Consider the following 25,549-nt stretch of genomic DNA (forward strand, 5'->3'; position numbering starts at 1 on the left):
TCATTGCTGGAAATGGAGTGCCCTAGAAAAATTAATGGCCTAGAATCTTTAAATTGTTCAAAAAACTTTGTCGCCTAGAAGCCCAAATGACTGGTCTAGGATCTGAAATTCTAGTTTTTAGAAAGCACTCAGTTGCGGCCTAGAATATACAAACCATGGTGGCGTAGAATTTTACATAACGTGGCCGCCGTGGCCTAGAAATCCGAATGGGGAAGATCCAGAAAAAGAGGTGGCCTAGAAACTTAATCGTCTGTCCTCGAATCCCTAATTACATTTTGTGATGAGGCATAGCTATGAATCTAAAAGCCTGNTGTTCCGCCACCTGCCCGGCCCACTTTTCACTATGCAGAAAATCCAAAGCATTCAAAAAATTAAAACAATGCAAAAATTTCAAAAATTGGGGATTTGGAGATTAAATAAAAGGTTTCCAAAAAATCCCAAAATCTCAAAGACTCATTTTGTGAAAGTTGTGAGTTTGAGAAAAGTTTCCAAATAGCAAGCCTTCCAGATTTTTAGGATTTAAAAATTTCCCAGTCCATCCATGAATCCACATATCCAGATGTCTCGTCCCTTACATCAAGATTATCAGCGATTCCATTCATAAATTCATCGCTTTTCCATGGTTCCAATGCCTCCCAATCCGATTCGTTTTCCGAAAACAATTCACATAGCTTCGGGAAAACTGTCGAAAATTCTCTTTGCGAAAATTTATTCGGCCAGATTTTTAGAGTGCATAGTAGAGGATATCCGGTGGTCCAGTGTATGATTCGAGAGCTTTTCGCATCACTTTGTATACCAAATAGTTGTTGATATACGACCAATTGGCTGGAAAATTTTTTTGTTGAAAACTTTTTAATTTTGATTATTGTAGCCAAATTTTTTGAAAAATGGGCAGTTTGTTTCTTGGATTTTTTGCAAAATTTTTAGACCTTTTTAGGGTTTTTCAGCTATTTTTGAAATTTTTTCTTGATTTTTTGTCTGAAATTTGATTTTTCTTGACGGAAGGTTACTGTAGATTACTGTAGTTTTTTGCAAACATCATCACGTCAAAATGCAGACAAAAAAAAAACTACAAAAGAGGAAATTCGTTTTCTACAGTAATCTACAGTAATCTTCATGAACACCATCTCCCATCAAACTTCAGACAAAAAACCGGGAAAATCGAAAAAAAATTTTTTTAAAATAGCTGAAAACCCTAAAAAGGTCTAAAAATTTTGCGAAAAATTCGCGAAAAAATCAATTTTTCTTTTAAAAAATTGCACAAAAAAAATCGCTGTATTTTCGGAGTTTTCAGTTTTGGCGGGAATTCAAAAATTTGCAAGAACCTGCTGGAATTTCTCAGTGGGAGTTTTTTTCATAGTTACAAACGGGCCGGCCCGGGCAGGTGGCGGACCGGCTGATAACTTTTCCCTAGAACGAGATGTTCAGACAGTTTTGGTACCAAATGATACATCTCGACAGGGCCCAGCCTATACCATTTGAGTCGGATTCCGGTCTGATCACATGCCGCAACCTGGGATTGAATGACAATTTTCGACCAATTTGACAAAATGCAGATTTTTTGTCATTCAAACACATTTTTCGGACCGGAATCCGGCTCGAATGATATAGACGTGATGAGCCCTGTCGAGATCTATCATTTGGTGCCAAAACCGTCTGAATACCTCGTTTTAGAGACAATTTATCAGCCGGCCCGCCACCTGCCCGGACCGGTCCACTTGCAACTGTGAAAAAGAATTGCAAAAACTAGCTGAAAATCCTAAAAAGGTCTAAAAATTTTGCAGAAAAATTCAAGAAAAAATCAATTTTTGTTTCGAAAAATCGCTAATTTTTTGGACATTTTTGGTAATTTTAGAACCAGAATCGTCCAAAAAAAAAAAACTCACAAGCAAAGCCAGAAATTCCATCGGGAAAGTGATCGATCAGCTTCTCATACATATCATTATCATCCGATGCATTCGGAAAATAAGGCATATGTGTTAGTCTCAATTGATCCGCCATTGGAATACTCGTCTCGATTGGAATCCAATGAACCATCGGTGGATAGATGTCGCCTGTTGGTAGTTTTAGAACATTTACGGTTCTTTTGACGTTTGGTCGGTTGTCACGATCATCGGAAGAGGAAGAATATGGCTGCAAAATTGGAGTTTTTGCTCAAAAAATCAAAATTTTTAGCTGAGAATCGCATTTTTGGCTTCTAAAATTTGAATTTTTCACAATTTCAAGTCATTTTAAGTGCTAAAAATGAGTTTTTCAGTTTAAAAATGTTCAATTTTCAATTAGAAATCGCATTTTTGGCATTGAAAAACCGAATTTTTCAGCCAAAAAAAAACCAGATTTACAGGCGAGTTCCAGTAAATTCAAAAGCTGAAAATAAGTTTTTTAGCTCAAAAACTTGCATTTTCCGGCGATTTTCAGTCTTTAGCAAGCACAAAATTTGAAAATGCGTTGTTTTGAAGCTTAGAAATCAAATATTTCGGCGAAAAATCGATTTTTCCGGTCGAAAAAATATAATATTTGGCAATTTTCGATAATTTCCAATGTTGAAATTGAGTTTTTTAGCTTGAAAAAGTTGACTTTGAACTGAAAATCGCAGTTTTAAGCTTGAAGCAATTTAAACCACTCAAAATGTGTTTTTAGCGGACGCTCAAAATGTGTTTTTAGCTCAAAAAAGGGGTTTCCAGCTCTAAAACCCCCAATTTTCAACTGGAAATCGCATTTAAGCTAAAAATCGCATTTTCGGCTGAAAAAATTGAATTTTCAGCTAAAAAATCACAACTTCAGCTTTGAAAAACCGAGTTTTCGGGCCGAAAAATCTTGCATTTTCCGCCGATTTCTAGTCATTTCGATGCTAAAAATCGAGTTTTTGTGGGATGAAAAATCAAATAATTCAGCCAAAAACCCGAATTTTTCAGCTAAAAATCGTATTTTCAGCTGCAAATCCACATTTTTAGGATGGAAAAATCGAATTTTCAGCAAAAAAAAACAGCATTTTCCGCCGATTTCTAGTGATTTATAACGCAAATCGAGAGTTTTTAGCTTTAAAATACTAAAATTTCAACTGAAAACCGCTTTTTTTTCAAGCCGAAACCCTCTGTAAATCAAATTTTTGGGATTTGCGAAAATTCGGTATTTTTTCTAAAAATCTCGGCTTTAAAAGAATCGGACTTTCAGACAAAAATATACATTTTTCACAGTTTTTAGTACAACTAAAAACCTAAAATCCTACCTTTGCCCCACCAACAAAATCCCTAACAATCGTCTCTCCAAACCCGGGAATCCATCCATCCGGCGTCTCTTCCCACTCGGCTACTTGTAAATTTCGCATACGAATGCCCAAATTTCTCAATCGAGGATCATATGCTTCATCTGCTTTGGCCTGCCATGGCCTCAATTTCTCTTTTCTGTCTTCTTCGACCATTTTATTGAATTCCTGTCGAATCGGAACATAAATCTCTTTAATTTTCGCAATCGCCGCGTCGACTTCCGCATTTTCAGAACCATTTTTGTATTCGACGTCTCCGTAGATTCGCTGAATACCAGTGATTTTTTGAAAATCCATCTTCTTTGCTCTCTGCGATTCTTCCACGTAGACATCGGATGATTCTCGGTGTTTTTCAGCTTCTAACCGCCTTCTGGCCTTCTTTTTTGGTCTTTCTGATGGTGTATCCATTGTGAATTTTGACTTTCTAGGACCACTTTTACGGCCTTCTTGTGCCTCCATTTTTCTGAAAAAAAAACTATATTTTTGGGAGAAAAATCTTCCAAAAACATTGAATAACAAGAAAAACAAATATTTCAAGACAATCATAACTATAAAATGACTGAAAAATACGCTCAAAAAGGCCTAAAAATCAATCTCCTCATTTTTGAAAACCGTGGGAAGGCGAAGCAAACGCGCGCCACTGCTAATGAAATTGGCGCTCGGGATTCAAAAAAGAATGGTCATCGAACATGGGCGCGATGATTTATGAAAAAAAAGATCGAAAAGCACCAAAAACTGAAAAAAAATTAAGAAAATTTTATTTAATTTGAAGCTAAGTATTGTCGAATTAAAAACAGTGAGACCTGGAAAATTTCGCGGGCGGCGTTCTTACAACTTTGAGCCCATGTATCTCAGACTCTGTAAAAGATATCAGAAAGTAATGCACAAATAAAATGTTGCTGACATTATGATAAACATTTTGTCAGCTGATCACTTTTTGATATCTTTAACAGGAAAGGAGATATATACGCTCAAAGTTGACGGTTCGGACGGCGTTCTTTTTTTTCAGAATCAATATTTTCTAACCAACTAAATCAGATAGGATAGAACTCGGCGAGTACTACAAAATGATACTGATTGAAAAGCCGTATCTTGTCTATGAACAAAGTTACAAGTCATAAAGTGGCCGGGCCTTGTCGCGTGGGTCCGGGCCGGGCCTCTGTTTTTTGTCTCTAACTTTGTTCATTGATAACATACAGCTTTCCAAATAGTATAATTTTGTAGTACTTGTCGATTTATATCATATCTGATCTAGTTGGTATAAAAATATTGATTCTGAAAAAAGATATGACAGGGCCCGGATTACAAGTATGGAATATTAAATATAATTTTCTTTAATTTTCAAATACTTCTAGATTCAACCGTCGAGGCGATCTTGCACGTTGGAGATATGTACAATACATCGACTGTTATTCGAAAATGCGAAGAATATCTTTTGGAAAAATCTGGAAAGGATTTGAAGAAAAAATTACAGATTTCCACTCAAAATCGTCTGGAAAAAATGAAGGTAAATATCGATTACCGTAAAACCTGTAACAGAAGGGCTCTCTAACTTCCAACTTTGAGAGCCCATATATCTCGATTTCTGTGAAAGATATCAAAAAGTGGTCAACTGATAAATTGTTTACCATAATATCACCAATATCTTATTAGTTGACACATTTTTGATATCTTTTACAGGAATCTAGATAAATTGTCTTGAAGTTGACAGTGTGGGGGGAGGGGGGCTTCTATTACAGGTTTAACGGATTTTGGAGAATTTCTGTAATTTAAAACTACTAATTTTTACAATACATTTCCAGACCCAATGTATCTCGAAAATCAATACAATCGACGATGTTAGAAAACTTCTCCCTGGTGATCTCAGCGATTGGACCCATCGGTTGCGCACAGAATCCTTCGAAATTGCGCTTCTTCAGATTAATTTCTTGGATTTTTCTAGTTTTTTTTCCAATGTTTCAATGAATTTTGCACGAATCTTGATGGCTTTTTTTTTTGAATTTAGAAACTACAATTTTTTCTTCTAAAAAGTGTTTTCTGTAGAAGAAGAAAAATTTCGAGATTCGAAATTCGAAAATTCAAAAATTAGAAACACAAAATGTTTAAAAATTTGAATGTTTTCAATCTAAAAAACCGGAATTTTAAGCAGTTTTTTGGCATTAAAATTTAGTTTTAAACGATTATTTTGCTGAAAATCGCAAAATTTCGAAAGTTTAATCTTTCGAACGTACAAAAATCAGGAAATCAAAAATTTAAAAATTCCAAAAAAGGTTTTTTTTTCATTTTTCAAGAAAAAAGATTTTTAGAAGTTTTTTGACATTAAAATCTAGTTTTTAAGGCTTATTTTGCTGAAAAACCCCAAAATTCTGAAAATACTCAAAACCTAAAAAGTTTTAAAAATTCGAATTTTTCAAAAAAAAAAAACGTTTTTTTTTCAAAATTCTCACATTCTCTATCCAAACAAAAACACGAGAAGCTACACAATAATATAATCCTAAAACAATTGAAAAAACAAAAAAAATATATTTAGCTGAGACAAAAACACAAAAAACCGGCTCTAAATTTAAAAATATATAATTAAAAAAGGAAAATAGAAATATCTAGAAGAACCACCACGATTTGGGTTTTCCCTTATTCAAATCCTTCTCGAGATCCTTCAAAAATTGTTGAGTGTATTTTCGAAGACGCTCATCACCGCTTCGCGACATTTGGACCGCTTTTCGAGCGTATTCCGCTGCTTCTTCCTAGAAAATTTTTTTGGAAAAGTTTTGGCGGGAAATTCGAGAAATTTGAAATTTCATAATTTTTTCAAAATTTCAGAAAAAATCGAAAATTTTCGAAAAAAACATTTGAATTTTTTTTTCAAGTTTTCCGGTATTTTTAATGCTAGAACAGTCAAAATTGAAATCATTTTTGGCCTAAAAATGGAATTTTTGATCCCAAAAATCTCTGTTTTTTTTCAAATCGCTGAGCAACGATTGCTCACCTTTTGCCCTGTATGGAAAAGAGCTTCCGCGTAGTTACAGTAATATCCAGGCAGCATATGAGCACATTCATTCACATAGAGAATACGATCCACACCAATTGATAGGTACTTTTTCGCCAATTCGAATCTGAAAATTTAGATAAAAATTTAGAAAAGAAATCTCGTATTTTTCTCGAATTTTGAGCCAAAAATCACTAGAAATAATATTTTTTTCAATTTCGAATTTTTCAAATGGGCCGAAATTGGTCTAAAATAGCAAAAACCCCGCTTAAAATGATTTAAAATAGACCAGAAAAGGGCTTAAAATGGTCCCAATAAGGGTCAAAATGGTTCAAAATCATTTTTTCAGATTTCGACAAATCTGAAAATCAGTACCTTACCGATTTTTGAGCACCAACGTTGCTCCGAAATTGTTCAGCATATTGATCGTGTGTCCCGAGCTGGCTCCGTAGATCTGATACGAAATCTAAAGAATTGTGTTTTTCTCTAAACTAAGAAGTTTGAAAATTTGAAAAACTTGATTTTCTAAAAAAATTGTTTTTTTTTGGAAAATTGAATTTTTGGAATTTTCAAAATATCAGAATTTCAAGGAATTTTTGAAATTCTAGATTTTTGAGTTTATGGATTTTTTGAAACTTTGAAATTCAAAATTTTTCAAAAAGGAAAAATCCGTCCCCCCAAATGTCCAGATGTCCACTACTCACCTTCATCACCTCATCCATATACTCCTCCGCCTCGGCCAATCGATTCTCTTCGCAATAATTGATCAAAAAGTTGGCATAGGCTTCCAGAGTCATCCCGAAAAGAGCAATCGGATCAGTATAGACGGCACCATAAGTGTCTACAGTATGACGATCCTCGACCAGGGCTCCGTGAGCAACACTGAAAAAAAAATTGGGAAAAAATGATTTAGTTTTTTCAAGGTCATGCCACAAATTTTTCACTGAAAAAAAAATTGGGAAAAAATGACCTAGTTTTTTCAAGGTCATGACCTGGATTTTTCTAGGTCATGATCTGGGTTTTTCTAGGTCATGACACAGATTTTTCTAGGTCATGACCTCAATTTTTTTAGGTCATGACCCAGATTATTTTACGTCGTGACCTAGTTTTTTCTAAGCCATGACCTAGTTTTGTTAGGTCATGACCTAGATTTTTTTAGGTCACGACCTGGATTTTTCTAGGTCATGACCTAGTTTTATTAGTTTTTCCAGGTCATGACCTGGATTTTTCTAGGTCATGATCTGGGTTTTTCTAGGTCATGACACAGATTTTTCTAGGTCATGACCCAGATTATTTTACGTCGTGACCTAGCTTTTTCTAAGCCATGACCTAGTTTTGTTAGGTCATGACCTAGATTTTTTTAGGTCACGACCTGGATTTTTCTAGGTCATGACCTAGTTTTATTAGTTTTTCCAGGTCATGACCTGGATTTTTCTAGGTCATGATTAGTGTGTCCTTTCGAAACGACTTCGAAGAATTTCGAGAAATTCCTCGAGGAATTTTTCGAGAAATTTTTCGTTTCATTTTTACACTTCAGCACATAAAGTAGACGGCACATATGAGCTACTTGGTGTCCTGTGGTGGAAGCCACCTCGGCAGATTTTTTGGAGGTTCTTACACGGCTTAATTTTGAAAAGCTTGCTCGGCAGCTAGGCGTATTATACGTAGAATCATGAGAGGAATCGAATGGTATCGGTTGCCGAGCAAGAAAACTAACACAGAAAAAGTTATTTTTGGAGCAGAAAAAACCATACTTGCTAAATCCCGGCCCAGCCCGCACCCGGGCTGACCCGCCGATCCAGAGACCGAAAACTTCAAAATTTTTCTGTTGATTTTTGATATACTTTTGTCAAAATAATCATTTTTAAACCCGCCTACTTTATGTGCTAAAGTGGCTTTCATTGTGTTAAGCTTGAAGAGAGCGTTCGAATGGTGGTAAGATGAACTTTCTAGCATAAAAATGAACCAAGTTATGATGAATGGAAGTTTAGTGGCTCGGGACGTCTTCAGGATTCTTCGAGAAATTTCGAGGAACCCAATCCTCGAGGAATTCCTCGAAAAATTTTTCTCGAGGAATTTTTTTCGAGGAATTTCTCTTTTCGAAAAGACACACTGGTCTTGATCTGGGTTTTTTAGGTCATGACCTGGTTTTTTCTAGGTCATGATCTAAATTTTTCTAGGTCATGACACAGATTTTTCTAGGTCATGACCTCAATTTTTTAGGTCATGACCCAGTTTATTTTAAGTCGTGACCTAGTTTTTTCTAGCTCATGACCTAGATTCTTCTAGGTCATGGCCTAGATTTCACTAGATTTTCTAGGTCATCACCTAAATTTTTCTAGGGGATACCCTAGATTTTTCCAGGTCATCATGATCTAAATTTGTATATTTTTTAAACGGTTTTTTTTCAAATTTCTAAATTTTTTTGCAATTTTTCCATACCTAAACTTCTTCATATGCTCCTCCATAACTCTCATTTGCCGCCGAACACAATGTTTGAAACCGCTCTCCGCACTCTCCAAATCGCCTTTATGCGCCAAAATATCAGCTAGCTTCAGTGAGACGCCGATGAATTCCGGATCGAAATCCTTTTTGCCGTGTAGCTGGAATTTTTTCAAAATTCCAGAATTTCGAAAATTAAAACTTCGAAATCCCATTTTTTTCAAAACTTCCAGAAATAAACCCTACCGCAACGAGACGCTGAATGACAATTCGAAAATATTTGTCCGCTTCGTCGAAATTCAATTTTTCATAGTAGGTATTGGCCATTTCATCGTAGACTCGAGTGATTGGAAGCTCCTCTTTTCGCTCTTCAGCTTCTTCTAACGCCAGTTGAAGAACTTGAATCGCGTCGTCGTATTGACGACGTTTCCGGTAGAGCCAGGACTAGAAATATGCCGAAAATTAGTTGAAAACGGCCAATTTCAAGGGTTATATGTTCAATTGGATGGGTTTGAAAATTTCAGAGTGAATTAAACGATAATTGAGTTTTAATTTTGTAATTGACAACTTTTTTGTATTATAGCTCTTTTGGTATTTGAGCTGTGCGACTTTACTCTCGAAATTTCGAAATTTCGAAAAATCAAAAGGGTACTGTAGCTTCGCCTCTTTCTCTCATGCACCCTTTTTAAAGGCGCATATCTCAAAAACCAGAAAAGCTGCAAAAAAGTTTTCAACTACAAAAATGAAGCTCGATTCTTGTTTAGTACATTCTGGGATTTTTAGACAATTCTGAAAATTTTGGAGTAGTTTTTTTTGGAATTCAAAGTTGATATACTTTTTTGGAGTACTGTAGCTCCTCAAAATGTACCTGTATAACCTTCTCCTTCAACGGATCCGTATCCAATTGAACCTTTTCAATTCCCAATACATCTTTGATAGTGGTCATCCACGACAACGCGAGTACTGCAGTGGTCCCAGTTGTCGCTGATTTCCCATATTTCGCCCATCGTCCACCTCCTCTTCCTCCCCCATTGGTTTTATCACCACTGTATCGTTGCTCTTGATGCTGTCTTCTTTCTTGTCCACGTCTGCCACGTGGATTCGATGCTCCAGACGAGAAAAAAGCGGCTGTTGAGCTCGAACGAGCGGCAGCGCTGCACAATTTCGATATGGATGAGGGCAGCATCTGGAAAAACGAGGATTATATATGTTTTTGGAGTTTTGGGAGAGAAAAATGTACTTAAATGAGGGGTTTTAAAACTAGACTAGTGAAAAAAGATGAATTTTTTGAAGATTTGGATTTAAAAAAAAAAAGGAATTCTGGGAAAAAATTGCATTTTCGGTTATGTTTTGCGAAATTTCAACCCATAATTTTTGATTTTTTTTTCTCAAATTTTAATTATATCTTTCAAATTTTATTGCTTTGTTTTCAAATTTTAATGCTATTTTTTCCAAATTTAAATGATTATTTGTTCGAATTTTTATGATTTTTTTCCGAATTTTAATAAATATATTTTCAACATTTTTTTTTCTGGAATAATAATATCAATTTTAACCTTAAAAATCAGAAAAAAAACATAGAAAATACAGAAAAATCGATTTTTTACATTTTTAAAGCGAAAAAAAAAGTGAAAAATTGATTTTTCCAGTATTTTTAACCCGTTTTTTGGTATTTTCCGGTGTAAATTCGGAAAAAAAATCATTAAAAATTGAAAAAAAGTTAACATTTTCAACACTAAATTGCATCATGATCTAGATTTTTTTTACAAAATACTGTAAAAATCAGATAAAATATGGCAGCGACCACAAAAAAACATATAAAAAATCTCAAAAATCGGAAAAAAAGGATAAAAATCGAAATTTTTTCATTGAAAAAAAAAGGAAAAAAATCTCATATCGATGCACGAAAAAAGAAGTAAAAATCCGAATAAAAAATCTTGAGTAGAAGCAAAAAGAAAACAAAAAACTAATAGAAAAATCTAAATAAAAATACAATTCTGCCTAAAAAATATCCAAAAAAAAAATCAATTATTTAATTACAGTTTGAAACTCTAAATCGGTCATTTTTCACCAATTTTTCACAAAAAAAAATTACAAAAAATTCAAAAAAACCAAGAAAAAAAGAAAGAATTAATCCATTTTCGGTGCAAAACTGGAACCACAGGAGCATCCTTTTTCCGCTACAGGATTATTCACAATTCGAAACGACGCCTTCATTAAATCCTCCACAAAGTCCACAGTGGCGCCCTGAAATTTGAAAAAATTACTGAAAAACTGATTTTTGAGACCAAAAACTGACATTTTCCCAAGTTTTCGGCTTTTTGAGGCATTTTTTTGGTGAAAAATTGACATTTTCGACTCAAAATTTGACGTTTTTCAGATAAAAAAATCTTTAAATGTAGAATTTTTGGATGAAAATAGCATTTTTAGGGTCAAAAATTACATTTTCTAGCTGAATTTCTGCTCAAAATCCAGATTTTCTGATCCGAAATTCTCAAAATTCACATTTTTCGGTCAAAAACACACTTTAATATATCCCAACGACATTTCATCGACGACAATCTCCACTCCCGTCTCTGTCCTCCACAACAAGTCGTCGTCGTTCATTTTTCGATCCAAACGAATTTTATACTCGAATCCAGAACAGCCACCGCCGTCGACTTCCAATCGAAGACGTTCTCCGGAATCTAGGACTTCCTGAAAATTTGATTTTTTTGAATTCGCAAATTTTCATAAATTTCGAAAATTTAGAAATTCAGAATCTCGGAATTTCAAAACATCTTAATTTCAGAATTCGGGAAATCCAGAATTTCAGAATCTCAGAATTCTAGAACTTCAGAATTTCAGAATTTGGGAATCTTAGAATCTCAGGTTTTCAGAATGTCAGAATTTCAGAATCTCAGAATTTCAGAATATCAGAATCTCAGAATTCCAGAATTTCGGAATTTCAGAATTTCTGAATTTCTGAATCTCAGAATTTTAGAATGAAAAGAAATAATGAATCTCCAAACTTCTCCAAATTCTCACTTTCAGTCTGCTCGCCGCCTTCGGCGTCACTTTAATTTCCTGTTCCGTTAGCATTCGATGTACTTGTCGGTTACTGTAGATTACTGTACTCCTCGCGACACGTGGCACAATTCGTCCAATCATCTGTTTTTTTTCTGAAAATTCGGTAAAAACAGACATGTAAATAGATGAAAAAGCGGTAATAATAGGTAGAAAAATTGTGATTTTTCGACATAAAAATCTCTAAAAAACGGTAATTTTCAGATAAAAATTCATACAAATAATTTGAAAAATGGGGCAAAAAATAATACAGGAAAGCACCTAAAAGCATGAGAAAAAAGGCAGGATTAAAGCGAAATTATAGGGCAAAAATTGCAGAATTTTCTAGAATTTTTTGAAAATTAAATTGGCAGGAAATATTTTGGAACTGCTTGAAAATTTGAGAATATAGGGGGAAGGAGGAGTGAATTATGTACATTTATAGCTAAAAATCTATAAAATTATAATTGGAAAAATTAGTAGAAATGAGTAAAAATGGGGGTTAATTAGGGGATTTTTGGGTTAAAAATTGACTATATTAGAGCTGAAAATGGCTCATGTTTTGAGCTAAAAATGCGAATTTTAATTACTAGAAAATTTAGATTTTCATCTATAAAATGAACTATTCTGAGCTAAAAATGCTCAGTTTTCAGGCTAAAATAGTTCATTTTTAGCTTAATATAGCTCATTTAAAAGCAAAAAATCTGAATTTTTTTTGGGATTTTTAATTTCTAGAGAATACAGATTTTTAGCTTTAAAAATGCACAAATTCCAGCTCAAAACAGCTCATTTTTAGCACAAATAAGCTCATTTTGAAGCTAAAAATTAGAATTTTTCAAAAATCAAAGCCAAAAATCGTCTATCTCCGTGGCGCTGACGATGAAGGCGTTGGAAGTGTGGGACTCTGTTGAGTGGATCGTAGACGTTGCCTTTCGAATCTTCTCTCCATTTCGTCTAACAATTTTGGCATATAGCGAACGACCAATTTCACAGAGCCAACTGCCGACTTCAGGAGGTCCACCGCTTTTTCGTGGCACTCACTTTCGACGTTCTGGAATGAAGTTTGGGTCAATTAGGTCGTTTTGATGCCAAATATACCACCTTTAAGACCATTTTTGTGCCAAAACGGTTATTTTTAAGCCCTTTTTTAAGCTGAATAGGTCATTTTTGAGCTAAAAAGACAATTTTTAGGCAAATTTAAGGCCATTCGGAGTTGAATAGGACATTTTTTAGCCAAAAAAAACTATTTCAAGATTAGTTTCGAGCCAAATAGGCCCTTTGTAGGACCATTTCAGGGCTAAATATGACACTTTTGAGGTAAATAGGCAAATTTCAGGCTTTTTTGAGCTATGCAGGCTCTTTTTAAGATTCTTTTTGAGCTGAATAAGCCAATTTAAATACCATTTTCGAACAAAAAGGCAACTTTTAAGACTATTTTGAGCCAAATAGGCTATTTTTAAGACCATTATTGAGCTAAACAGGACATTTTTGAGCCAAAATGGCCATTGTTTTTGAGCCAAATAAGCAATTTTTTTCAAGCCAAAACGGACATTTTTAGACTGAAATGAGCAATTTGACCGGTTCAAAAAGGTGCATTTCGAACTCAAAATATCGTTTTTTTAATGCCCGAAATGGGCAATTTTTTAACCAAAAATAGATTTTCTAGACTCGAAATTGCTCATTTTGGCTGCTACTGAAACGATTTAAAATCTCACCACTCCATTAACAGCAATCAGTTGATCACCTCGCTTCAGACCACCTTGTCGATCAGCCACGCCTCCGGGAATTATTCTGGAATTTTAAGTTTTAGACTTTTCGGAAAATTTAAGAATTTACCTAGAAATATAAATTGGCGAGTTCTGCTCCTTTCCACCCATCACATTGAAGCCGAGTCCTTGATCGGTTTTCGGCAGCTCTATGATTCGTGGATGGGCGTGGCCTTCAGCGGCGGCAAACGCCGCCACTGTGGCTTTGGCTGTAGCTGATGCTTTTGTCTGGAATTTTTGAAACTATAGGAATGGCTAATTCTGGACTATTTCTGGCCAATTACGGACTTTTTTAACCCAAATATTGGACTATTTCTGGCCAAATTTGGGGTATTTTTGGCTAATTTTTGATCTATTTTCACTAATTTTTGAATAATTTTGAGCTCATAGTTGGCCAATTTTAAACTGTTTCTAGTCGATTTTAAACTATTTTTGGCTAATTTTAGACTATTTTCAGCCGTTGTTTTACTATTTTTTTTGCGTCGATTTTAGATTGTTCCTGGTAGATTCTGGAATTTTTGGTTATTTTTGGACTATTTTTGACTTATTTGGAAACTATTTTCAGGCTATTTTTGGACAATTTCTGATTTGGGCGTATTTTTAACCGGTTTTGATTATTTTTCAAGGATTTTGGCCAATTTTGGACTTTTATTAACCTAAACTTTGACGTTCTTCTGGCTAATTCTTGACTATTTTGTCTCATTTTGAACTATTTTTTTTTCAAAATTTAAGCAATTTCAGTCTATTTTTTTACCAAATTTCGGGCTTTTTCGTCAATTTTCGACCGCTTGTTAGGTCAATTTTCAACTATTTTAGCCCAAATTTTTTGGCTAATTTTGGATTTTTTTTGGCTGATTTACTTCATGAATATCTCAAATTTTTAATAGTTCGAAATTTTAAAATTTTTGAAAATATATTTTTTTTTCAAGACCAATTCTCTTACAAATCGTCACTATGAGACGCTTTTTGCAGTCGAAATATGGGATTTTACAAACTTTTTTACTGCAACAAATCTATTTGGATCATTTATGGCCGTTTTTTTTTTCAAAACTTCAGGCTGAAAATTTGGTTTTTGAGATGCAAAAATCTAACCGTCAGAATCAATTTTCAGCAATTTTCTAGATTTTTCTATCCCAAATTTACCTCCGGCGCTGTATCCGCATCAATCGAGTCGTAAACCGTCTCATAAACCTCTCGAACCGCTCCGAAGAACTCGGATTGAAGAACCTGTTGAAGCGATGCCAGCTTCGGATTGTTGACCTCTCCAGTCTTCTGCACATGCTCCATGAGCTCCAGAATGCGTTGAACGTCACGCTCCAGATTCGGACCGTCCGGAATGTCCATTCTAGGGCTAGAACAGAGGGTTTTAGGTCGAAAAATGGTGAAAAATCGATATAGAATTGGCCCAAAAAACCAAAAAGTGAGAAAAAAAAGAAAAAGAAAAATTTAGAAACCAAAAAAAAACCTTTTTATAACAAAAAAAACGGACAACTAGGTGACTAAATACCCCGTAAAATCAGAAATTAACAGAAAAAAAATTCTAGACCATTTTGAGCCGATTTCCATGAATTTTGAGGTCTTAAAATAGCCAAAATCTTCATTTTCAGCGTTAAATCTCATGTCTCAGTGTATGGTTCTTCGATGGTTCCAACGGAATCACATTGAACGTCATCTTGTACAAATCCACGTCTCGTCGATACTCGTACGCCTTCATTTCTTCGATTTCAAAATCCACGTCGCACTTTTCACGTGTGATTCGCACGACGCCGTCGCAGTGGGCTCTCAGAAGACGTTCGCCGCGGTCGTTCTCGTAGTAGACCTGAAAATTGAGAAATTAGCGAAAATTTTGGGTTCGAGGGGCAAATTTGGGATTTTAAAGCATAAAAAATAGTTTTTAAACACTGGAAATTACCTAGAAAACATGGGATTCAAGATTTCTGACTGAAAATCTAGTTTCTAGCCGAAAATTCAATTTTTCAGCTCAAAATATCTTTTTTTTTTTCATTTTTCTGCTAAATTTCTTAACAAAAACTCACATTCAAGCCCGGGTGATAGTTCATTTTGAACTGATTCACCAGCAACTCGTCTTTCCGCACCACCTCCCCATCTTTTCTGAAAATTCCGCGATATGGGAGGTTTTTAGGCGGCCGAATCATTCCGCGAACTTGTTGAAAGCTGCGAGACACCACTTTGAGACTCATCTGCAAAAAAATCAGAAAATTTGAACGAAAACGGACGAAATTGAGTTGCATCATAAAAATGTTAAAATTCAAAAAATTCAAAGCACCATAAAAATCGTTTTTTGCCATAAATTCGACAAATCTTTTCAATTTTCCTGTTTTTTTTTGCTATTTTGAACGGTTTTCTCTTTGAATAAGTATCTTTTTTCCAGAAAATGCTCCGAAAATCCGATAAATGTGCATCGAAATTTTCGAGGAGAGTACGGTCAACATTTGAAAGTACGCAGAGTACGCAGAGTGTTTGCACACCGTACCCCTGGCAACCTGCTCATCTAAGCGAGAATCCTCGCGGCAAATTCATTTCGAAAAAAGCTTTTTTCGGCAAAATCGCCGGATTTTTCGAATTTTTTCTGTTTTTTTCTCGATTTTTAGGTTAAACATGTGATTTTAAGCTAATATTGATTGTAAAAATGCCAACAAGACCGTAAGTTCCACCTAAAAGGTATTTTCACCGAAAAATGATTTGTTCCGAAAATCGATGTTGCGACCCATTTTCATAGTGATAAACCTATATTTTTTGGTTTCAAATGTGATTTTAGTGTAAAACTATATATAAAAATGCTAAAAAATACCACAAATTACATCTGAAAAGTGGTATTTTCACCAAAATATGAATATTTCGTAAAATCGATGTTGCGACTCAATTCCACTGCGATAAAACGACAAAAAAGAAAAATAGCGGAAAAATCATCGTTTTAAAAGTCAGATTCATGTTATAGAAACCTCATGGGGTTATGCATGATTTGTTTTTTAAATACAAAAAAATACGAAGAAATACATGAAATACATTTTTTCGCATGCATGCATTAATTTTTTGTGTACAAAAATTCCAAAAAATACTTTTTTATGTCATGAATAACCCCATCAAAAAGAATAAAAACTGTTCAGAAAATTATATAAAAATCTGAAATTGCTATGGAAATCAATAAAAACATTTCCAAATAAAAAAGTAATTAAATTGCATCAGAATTTCCAAAATTTTTTAATTTTTTTCCGGTTTTGGCTCATTTTTAATTTCATAATTTTCTCATTTTCTGCATCTATTTTCTGCCCCTATTTTCTGCTCTCAATTCCTTTTCTCTCATTCAAAACGATTTTCAGAAGCACTAACGTCGAAAATCGAAAAATGGGAAAGCGAAAGTCAAAGAGGAAGGCACCAACCAAGGCGAAGGCTGTCGTTCCGCTCGATACTCAATTCAACTGTCCATTCTGCAATCATGAGCGCGTCTGTGAGGTGAAAATGTAAGTGAAATTACTAAAAATCGCTGAAAAATCTCGAGCTTTCTATTTTTAAAGATTAATTTATCCTCTGACCCAGAAAAAAATATTTTTTGAAGAAATGAGGTTTTAGAACCTGAAAAATTGTAATTTTCCAATTTCTCAGGGATCGCGAGAAGAACGTCGGCTACATTGCGTGTCGTGTGTGCTCTGAAGACTTCCAAACCAACATCAACTACCTTTCCGAACCCATCGACGTCTACTCCGACTGGGTGGACGCGTGTGAGCAGGCCAACAACGCCTGACCTGTTTTCTAAATTATTCCTTTCTCTCTATTCCCTCCATTCTGCGTCTGATCTCTGATTTTCTCAGCAATTTTTCGATTTTTTTTGCTTCGGTTTTTCCCTTCCCTGGATCATCAGTGCATCGCCCCAATCGCCCATATACATACACCTAGAAACCCCAAAACCGGTCCCTAATTTTTCTGAAAATCCTATCACAAAAGGTGTAAATACATAACCTTCACATCATGCTCTTCTTTTTGTACAATACTTTCCTATATTCTTCATCTGTTCTTCATGTTTTTTTACTCCTCCACTGAAAAGCTTCTAAAACCATCTATCAGACTTTATTCAAATTTAGACTAGTTACATGTAAAATGGCAGTTTAGGAAATCGAAAAATTATTCATCAATTGTATTCAGCTTGACACACGCCTCCATCAGACATCCGACGGACCACGCCTGCGCATCACAACTCTGTCTACAGTACTCCCCATTGGCATTCGTCAACTCGGGAAGCGATCTCCATGGCGAATCGATCAAGTGTTTGTAAGCGCTACCGAGACGCTCTTGGACCTGACGGATGGCGTATTTCTTTTCGGCGCCTCCAAGAATTTCTCCAATTTTGAGACGAGCCTGAAGGTAATAACCGGCGACGAACAGCCATTCAGGTCCCTGATGGTAATTCCAGCCTTTTGCGGTAACCTTGTTGGTACCGTCATCATCGTTGTTGTAGTAACCGTTGTAGTTCCAATCGGTTGGATCCAAGGTCTACAAAAATCGGAATTTTGATTTAAATTCAAAAAAAAGATTTGTATGTCTTACCTTAATTCCCAGCGGTCCCAAAAGAACCTCCGCAGTATCCAATGCCTTCCACGCCTTCTTCGGATCCATAATATCTGGAGCGACTGCCAACGCGATGCCATAATTACATCTCAATTCCCAATCCGTGAATCCAAGGCTCGACCCGAATGAATCCTTCAAAATCTCCGTACGATTCACAAACTCGCCAGTAGCCCCCTTCTCCACGTAGAATCGTTTCTCGAAGTTTCTCCGAATTTTCTCCGCCCAAAAGCTCCAAGACCAGTCGTCACTGACTCCGCCCCTCTCGATAAGCCCCGCCTTCTTCCAGTCGGCCAGCGATCGAAGGGTACGGTAGGCGAGACCTTGTAGTTCGACGGCTGCTCCATCACGAGGTGTTGCCGGTTCTCCTTTGTTTCCCGCACGCTCACTACTCCCCATTTTGTCCATCCACGTTCCGCAGTTCCAGCGATTTCCGCCTTGAATGAAGCCAGTGGTTCGAGAGACACTTACAGTAACCTGGAAATTCACACATTTTGATTTGTCTCTTGCTGGCCTAGTTTTCGAATTCTAGGCCACTGAATCTCTAAACTCACCCTAAATCCCTCATCTCTCATTTGCTCATCAATTTGTGGTCCCGCATTTCTCTCCCGGAAATCAATTCCAGCAAAGTGTTTCTCGATGGCCTCGTAAATCGTATCAATCAATCTCTCCTCCTTCTCTGCGTCTCCATAAACTGTATCATCTTTTGGATAGATCCGACGAACCGGGTCTTGAAGGATTGCAATTCCATTCGGTGCCATTTCCACATATTTCACAATGGAGACCAGCCAAAACCACGTGGCATCTCGACAATTGTATCGGGCTCCGATGCCTTCAGCAAGCAGATTCGGTATCAAACCATGACGAAGTGATCCAGCAAAAGATAGAATGATTTGGCGGGCTTCTTGGAATCGTCCAGTCGCTAGAAGGCATCCGGGAAGAGCGATGAAGGTGTCACGACCCCAATTTCTCCAGATTCCAACTGAAAAATGAGAGAGTCCGGCAGCGAGACTCGACGGATGCTCATCTTCTAGCTTTAGGGATTCTGGAATAGGGGCGAGTCCGGCGCCTGGAATATAGCCGAGGAATTCCAGTGTTGAGATGGCCAAGTGACGGATTAGAGCAGATGACGAGTGGATTTCTCTGAAAAATATAATTAAAGAAATGTATTTTTGCGAGGTTCGACACTTAAAAACTGAATTTGGATTGTTCAGCGCTTCAAAATGAGCTCACATATGACCTAATTGGCCAGGCCAATTCGGCCTAGTTTGAAGATATTTGGTTTCCTAGGCCACGGCCACCAAAATGGATTTTTCTGAAAACTAGGCCATCAAGAAGAGTGGCTCTTCATCTTCCAAATAATGTGGCTGATGGGCGAAATGGCTTAAATTTAAAAATTTGGTTTTCTAGGCCACGGCCACCTGAGTACCAAAATCGATTTTTCTAGAAAACTAAGTTATCAAGTCATAATTAAGGGTTCTATTTTTGTGGTAAATGTCTTTTCAGCTTCAGAATGAGCCTTCACACGACCCAATTAGCTTATTTTCATATATTTCGGTTGGTGGCCTAGAAATCCAAAAACCCGGCCATCGTCCAAATTTTAAAAAACTGAGATAAAACCTAGTCATGATTATTCTGCTTTTGAAGCTCTTGTCTTGAAAAATCTATTATTGGCAGTGACATGACCTAGTTTTTCCCGAAATTTCGATTTCTAGGCCATCAGCCTAAATTGAGAAAAGTTTGCCGAAAAGAATAGATTCAAAAAGCTTGTTTATAAGAAAAACAACTATTTTTGGAATTCAGAAAGTAAAATTTTGAGATTGGCTTGCTCAGAACTTCAAAATGAGCCCAAGAACGAGTGTTTCTATGTATCTTACTTTGGTGGCCTAGGAATCCAAAACTCGGCCACCAATCTCATAATCCATAACATATTTGAAATTGACTAGTCTCGAGCTTTTGAATGAGCTTAAACATGCCTCAATTTGATCAAGGGGACAAATCCAATTTTATACTTAAAATTAAGATTGGTGGCCGAGAAAATGCATAATTCGGTTTTCTAGGCCACCGTTGTAAAACGACTGTAACTAATGTTAAAATGATCGTACAAAATAGTGATTAGGCTTAAACTGAAGCCAGATACTTACGATGCCATTCGACTCAACGCCTCTTTTCTCGCTTTTCCATAGATATGAGCAATCAGTACTTCAAAGTACGCAGGTCTCAAGTAGTACGGTACACGTTCAAGAGGTTTTAGAAGTTGTTCAATCACTTCAGAAACTTCCAGAAGCTTCGGGAATTTTGCCAATCTTCCAACAATATAATCACAAAGCCAAGTGCCGTCTCGAAGATTCTGGCACAGTGGATGGCCCAAATCGTTGTGGTCCCGGATTTTGTCTAGGACTGGAATTAGGCCTTGTAGGCCGCAATAGACAAATTTTCCAAAGTTCGGAACATCATATCCGCCTTGTTCGATTGTCGCATAGTCTTCCGATTCACAGTGGAATAGAAGGGTCGGGAAGGATTGATAGGTCAGTTTGGAGAGGGCGGAGTCCAGATGAGGGGAGGAGGCTGGAAAATAAAATATTTGAGTTTAGCGGGTGAAGAGCTTTAAAATGAGCTTAAACGTCTTAACATTTAGTTGGGTTCGACCGGTATTGAATCATTTTTAGTGTGGTGGCCTAGAAATCCAATTTTCTCAAAAACTAGGCCACCAATTTGAACATAAAATACAAATCCGGAATAAGCAAATCAGGAGTTTCAAAACAAATATACTCATGACTATCCTTCCTAGCCACATGGCCTAGTTTAGGCACATAGCCTAGTTTTGGATTTCTAGGCCACTAGATGAAAAATTCAAACTTTTGCAAAATGTGTCATGTTTATACTCATTTTGAAGGGCGAAAAACGGAGAAAAAAGTACGAAATGCAACAATTTTTGTACCATTCGATTCAGCAACACTTGCGCTTTCAAACGAGTATACTCATAACTATCCTTCCTAGCCACATGACCTAGTTTAGGCGCATGGCCTAGTTTTGGATCTCAAGGCCACAATACGAAATATTCGAAATTCTGCAAGAAATGTCATGTTTATACTCATTTTGAAGCTTAGAAATCAAGAAAGTTGATGATATCAATGCAATTTGTTTTGGTGGCCTAGTTTCCGAGAAATTCCTAGTTTTGTTCGGTGGCCTAGAAACCCAATTTTCTCAAAAACTAGGTCACCAAACGCAACAATTTTTGTACCATCGGATTAAGCGAGCTTTGCACTTTCAAATGAGTGTAAACATGACTTAGTTATCTCGAAATTATATTTTTGGGTCCTGCCACGAAAATACGGTAAATAGGAAAGGATTTCGTATTGGGACCCAAAACTATCAGAAGGGGGTCGTGATGGGTATCATTTCAAAGCTCCCGGCATAGCGAGTTTGAAAAAGTAAATTTTCGAGTTAGGTGGCCTTGTTTTGGAGTTCTAGGCTCTCTTCGAATTCTTGCTGTTTGAACCAATTTTTCCCTAAATTTTCTTACCTATAGATTGATGAATCTGCTCGAAAGCGCTGGCAGCCTCATCAGATGGTCGAATTTTGAATCCAATGACAGATCCAGATGGGAAATTAGTGAGCTCAATGAATCCAGTGGGTCCACCATGCAATTTGAACATTTGCCCCTCCTCCAAGCCGGCATTTTCTCGAATTTCCATTTCGAAAATTTTCAGTCCTTCCAGAAAATTCGAATTCTCCGGATTCCATTCGTCTTGCTGCTTGTTTAGCTTCATTTCAAAAAGAACAGATTCAAGGACGCCTCCAATTGGGATATGCTTCAAACCAGCCGGCCAATTTACATAATTTTTCGAAAAAGCTGTATGAGAGACCACGACTACTGTCTCATGACTACGTGGATTGTGTCTAGTGATTCCGACGATATCCGAGTTCATTTGATCCACGAAGACCTGATTGAAACCGTGCTCGGCGAGCCATGTGTGCAAATTATTCAGAATTTTTCTCCCAGCGATGATTCCTTGAGATGAGGTTACCTCGTCGGACCATGAGGCGTACGGGCGGGTCTCATGGACAACATGGATCTGAAATTTTCAGAATTTAAAGTCGTAGAGTCTGGAAATGGGCGTCAATTTTGGAATCTGGACAAAATTCCAGTCTAGAACGGTTCTGTTCGGATTTTCTGTTGTCATTTTTAAGATTATTGGATTACTGTAGCTTGGAATGTGTGCAAACACCGAATGCACTTGATTCGGCGCGAAAATGCAGATAAATTCAATTTTTGTTTAAAAAAAGAAAGATGATCTTGCGCATTCGGTTTTTGCACATCTTCGAAGCTACAGTAACCCAAAAACCGTTGAACATGGCCTAGAAATTTGAAAAAAAAACGTTCCTAGACTGGATTTTTGTGCTTTATCCAAATTTGGTACCAATTTTTAGAAATTTGCGATCAAAATTCGAGAAAAATCAAATTTTCAAAGTTTTTCATCAATTTCAGCTGCTGCGACTTAATTTTAGATTCTAAAATTATCAAATTCGACTTTTCCGCGTCTTTTCACATCAAAACGGCGCTTCTCAGCTATTTTTCTGCAATTTGGCGTCAAATCCTGTGCACTCGGTGTTTGCACACGAGGCTACAGTAATCCAAAAATCTTCAAAAATGATCTAGAACTTTTCAGAAAAAACAGTTCTAGACAAGATTTTTGTGCTGAATCCGAATCTAATAACCATTTTTTGAATTTCCTTAAAACTTACATGATCTCGAACCAGCTCATCGTATCCTCGATTACTTCCCACTGCACACGAGGCCATCGTGAGCATTGCGGCCGTCGGAAGAATATCGAAAGCACTTCTCGTGTGAATTGGCGACGGATTATCGTGTGATTGATCCAGAAATAGGCCATGAGCAATGGATTCGGGAGCGAGACGGGCGGATTTCTGTTTGAACGCTCCCACACAATCGCCACCGTATCTGTAATGAAAAATTGAGAGTTCGAGACCTAAAAATTTGAAATTGCCGCAAAATTTTGGTCTAGAAACTTTTTTTTGAATTACTGTGCTCTCGAAAGTGTGCAAACACTGAATGATCAACTCTTGTGCATACGGTTCTTGCGGACTGTTTGGGCTACAGTAACCAAGAAATTCGAATTTCGAATAACAAAAAAACCTATTCCCGACCAAAAACACCATAGCAAATCTAAATTTTTCACCTAAAAATCTCCAATCCTCACCTATAAACCAATCTACCCTGTTCATGACTATCCCCAGCACTTTGCGCCTCTCTAATCAATGAAGAGATGCCTAATCGATTGACAAACATGTTATCAGCATGCTCAGATCCTGTGAATAGCTCAGCAAAAACATAGATATCTGGTCGGATTTCTCGTGCGATTTTCAGCAGCTTCTCTGCCACGTGGATCGGTGTCCCATGGGCGTTATCAATGCGAAGTCCATGGAAGATACGGGCGGCTTGTTGAGTGTATTCTCTCATGTATTGCCATAGGAACGGACTGTCCTCTTCTTTTTCGCCGTAGTTCAATTTGACAGAGTCACCCCAACACACCAGCTCACGACGGAGGTAGACCTGAAGAAACATTTTATTTGGAGGGCCTATACTATACCTACTTTTGTTCGGTGGCCTAGAAACTTGATTTTCACAAAAACTAGACCACCAACTTTGGAAATTGTAGCTTTTTTGAATTACCTATTTTGAGAGCTTCAGAATGATACCCATCATGACCCCTTTTGACAGTATCGGGTCTCACCACGAAAATTATTTTTCCAAACTACCGTAATTTCGTGGCGAGACCCAACTTCGAGAAAACTATGTCAAGTTTATACTCATTTTCAAGTTCTCAATAAGAAAAAGAGGAAAACGTCGAAAGTTTCAGTATTGGTGGCCTAGTTTTCTAGATATTAGTCTGATGGCCTAGAAATCCAAAACTAGGCCATGCTTGTAATTCTTGAAAGCATAGTCATGAGTATACTTATTTTGAAGACTATGAATAGCTATTTTCAAATCTGTAAAAAAATTCGGACTTGGCGGCCTAGTTTTCCAAATATTCGAGTTTCTATGCCACGAACCTTTTTGCTCAAAATGACTCAAAAAGAGTGATATTAGGCTCATTTTGAAGCTGATATTGAGCCAAATTCATACAAATAAATAATAACAAATCTCAAAAACACTATAATTTTTTACCTGCGAATCCTTCAACGCAAAATTTTTCATCGGGTCACTGCTCATGACCCATCCATTGAAAGCCATCAAAAACTTGGATTTCTCCGGATCATACGCCAATTTCTGCTCGGATCTCCATCCCATTTCCGGTTCCAAATGTAGAAAATAGTCAGTGGTGAGTGGATTTTCCGGAGAGACACGCCCCTTTTTTGGTCCATGCTCAGCGATTCGTTCGTACGAGATTCCGCCCATGACGGCTCGTAGACCGGCTAAAATGACTTCCCATGACTCGCGAGCGGCATTTAAATTTGCCTGATGGAGAGCCTCTTCGAAGCTTTTCACACATTTTTGAATTCGTTCTTCTTCTGAAATTGTTTTTTGAATTCGGCGCCAAAACGTAGACTTCTGTAGCTCTGGTTTGTGTGCAAACACCGTGCATCACAATTGACGACACTTTGCACAGAAATTCAATTTTCTGTGAAACGGCGTTTGCACAGAATTCAGAGCTACAGTAATCTCCGAATTTCTTACCATTCCCCGCATCTCCTCTCTCCCGATTGAAAATTCTCGCTGATCTCTCAAAATCTACAGTATTCCCGAATCGTCGATATTCAGGATCTTGCAGAATTTTTACGGTTTCCCCGTCCAATGGATCTTTCGTTGGACCGTCGGCTTGTTTGATGAACATCTCGAAGAGACTTGTCATCGCCTGAATAATTTTAGTTTATTGGATTTTTACTAGAAATGTCTCATATGTCTGGAAAAGGTGACATCAAGTTCAGAACCTACATCGAATTCTAGCCCAGATACGCGTTTTTTTCTGGGTCTCTACCGTCTTTTTAGCAATTTTGGGTTACTGCCGGTAAAACCATGAAAATTCACAAAATTTGTTTTGCAAGTTTCAAACCAAAAAAAAATTGAATCTGGGATACTGTAACTGAATAGTTGTGCAAACACCAAATTTTACGAAAAACTTCTTAAAATTCGAATTTTTTATAATTTTCGACCGGGAAAATAAGAAGTTCAACATGAAAAAACGATAAAAATCCATAAAAATAATTTTAAAAAAAACAAATCTAGGCTACAGTAGCTCGAAAATTGTGCAAAAACCTGGCTCCTCAAAATTCAATGCCCTTTCAGGTTGGATAGTGCGATTCAAGCGTGGCTCATCGCTTCTCGGAAAACGGGTTACTGTATTCACTACAGTATGCCCAAACCGCCCCTTGGAATGGTCAGAAGGCAAAGACCACCTGTCGGTGTACTGTCAAGTTCGCTGTGAGACCGCCGGCTCG

The 25,549-nt window shown here is 36.8% G+C and overlaps 6 protein-coding genes across 6 annotated transcripts in view; 1 reads left to right on the forward strand and 5 right to left on the reverse strand.

The window, feature by feature from the left end:
* Cbr-mes-2 overlaps positions 1 to 3,724 on the reverse strand; it is a gene marked incomplete at both ends in the record, with an annotated part of 7,793 nt that extends 4,069 nt beyond the window's left edge. The window contains 4 exons of the mRNA XM_045242000.1: positions 576 to 825; positions 1,442 to 1,724; positions 1,887 to 2,133; positions 3,230 to 3,724. Coding sequence (XP_045094449.1) covers positions 576 to 825; positions 1,442 to 1,724; positions 1,887 to 2,133; positions 3,230 to 3,724 — 1,275 coding nt within the window. The remainder of the gene's footprint in view (positions 1 to 575; positions 826 to 1,441; positions 1,725 to 1,886; positions 2,134 to 3,229) is intronic.
* Positions 3,725 to 5,865: 2,141 nt separating this feature from the next.
* Positions 5,866 to 9,879, reverse strand: Cbr-ddl-3 (the record flags this gene model as incomplete). Its single annotated transcript, XM_002646616.1, has 7 exons — positions 5,866 to 6,009; positions 6,252 to 6,378; positions 6,632 to 6,717; positions 6,956 to 7,133; positions 8,694 to 8,854; positions 8,940 to 9,137; positions 9,562 to 9,879. The coding sequence occupies 7 exons, from the start codon at positions 9,877 to 9,879 to the stop codon at positions 5,866 to 5,868; spliced, it is 1,212 nt and encodes a 403-aa protein (XP_002646662.1).
* A 944-nt stretch (positions 9,880 to 10,823) lies between these two features.
* Positions 10,824 to 11,843, reverse strand: CBG11101 (the record flags this gene model as incomplete). Its single annotated transcript, XM_045242001.1, has 2 exons — positions 10,824 to 10,940; positions 11,721 to 11,843. 2 exons carry the CDS (start codon positions 11,841 to 11,843, stop codon positions 10,824 to 10,826), a joined length of 240 nt encoding a protein of 79 aa, XP_045094450.1.
* Positions 11,844 to 12,597: 754 nt separating this feature from the next.
* On the reverse strand, positions 12,598 to 15,705 carry Cbr-lin-7 (the record flags this gene model as incomplete). Its single annotated transcript, XM_002646618.1, has 6 exons — positions 12,598 to 12,789; positions 13,454 to 13,529; positions 13,575 to 13,732; positions 14,648 to 14,855; positions 15,172 to 15,323; positions 15,541 to 15,705. 6 exons carry the CDS (start codon positions 15,703 to 15,705, stop codon positions 12,598 to 12,600), a joined length of 951 nt encoding a protein of 316 aa, XP_002646664.1.
* A 1,165-nt stretch (positions 15,706 to 16,870) lies between these two features.
* Positions 16,871 to 17,267, forward strand: CBG11103 (the record flags this gene model as incomplete). Its single annotated transcript, XM_002646619.1, has 2 exons — positions 16,871 to 16,986; positions 17,129 to 17,267. 2 exons carry the CDS (start codon positions 16,871 to 16,873, stop codon positions 17,265 to 17,267), a joined length of 255 nt encoding a protein of 84 aa, XP_002646665.1.
* Positions 17,268 to 17,644: 377 nt separating this feature from the next.
* Cbr-agl-1 overlaps positions 17,645 to 25,549 on the reverse strand; it is a gene marked incomplete at both ends in the record, with an annotated part of 15,671 nt that continues 7,766 nt past the window's right edge. The window contains 9 exons of the mRNA XM_045242003.1: positions 17,645 to 18,013; positions 18,068 to 18,613; positions 18,640 to 19,228; positions 20,230 to 20,653; positions 21,612 to 22,164; positions 22,808 to 23,246; positions 23,311 to 23,663; positions 24,279 to 24,622; positions 24,789 to 24,966. Coding sequence (XP_045094451.1) covers positions 17,645 to 18,013; positions 18,068 to 18,613; positions 18,640 to 19,228; positions 20,230 to 20,653; positions 21,612 to 22,164; positions 22,808 to 23,246; positions 23,311 to 23,663; positions 24,279 to 24,622; positions 24,789 to 24,966 — 3,795 coding nt within the window. The remainder of the gene's footprint in view (positions 18,014 to 18,067; positions 18,614 to 18,639; positions 19,229 to 20,229; positions 20,654 to 21,611; positions 22,165 to 22,807; positions 23,247 to 23,310; positions 23,664 to 24,278; positions 24,623 to 24,788; positions 24,967 to 25,549) is intronic.

This window comes from Caenorhabditis briggsae, assembly GCF_000004555.2.
Source record: "Caenorhabditis briggsae complete genome, chrII, whole genome shotgun sequence".
In the NCBI taxonomy this organism is placed as follows: domain Eukaryota; kingdom Metazoa; phylum Nematoda; class Chromadorea; order Rhabditida; family Rhabditidae; genus Caenorhabditis; species Caenorhabditis briggsae.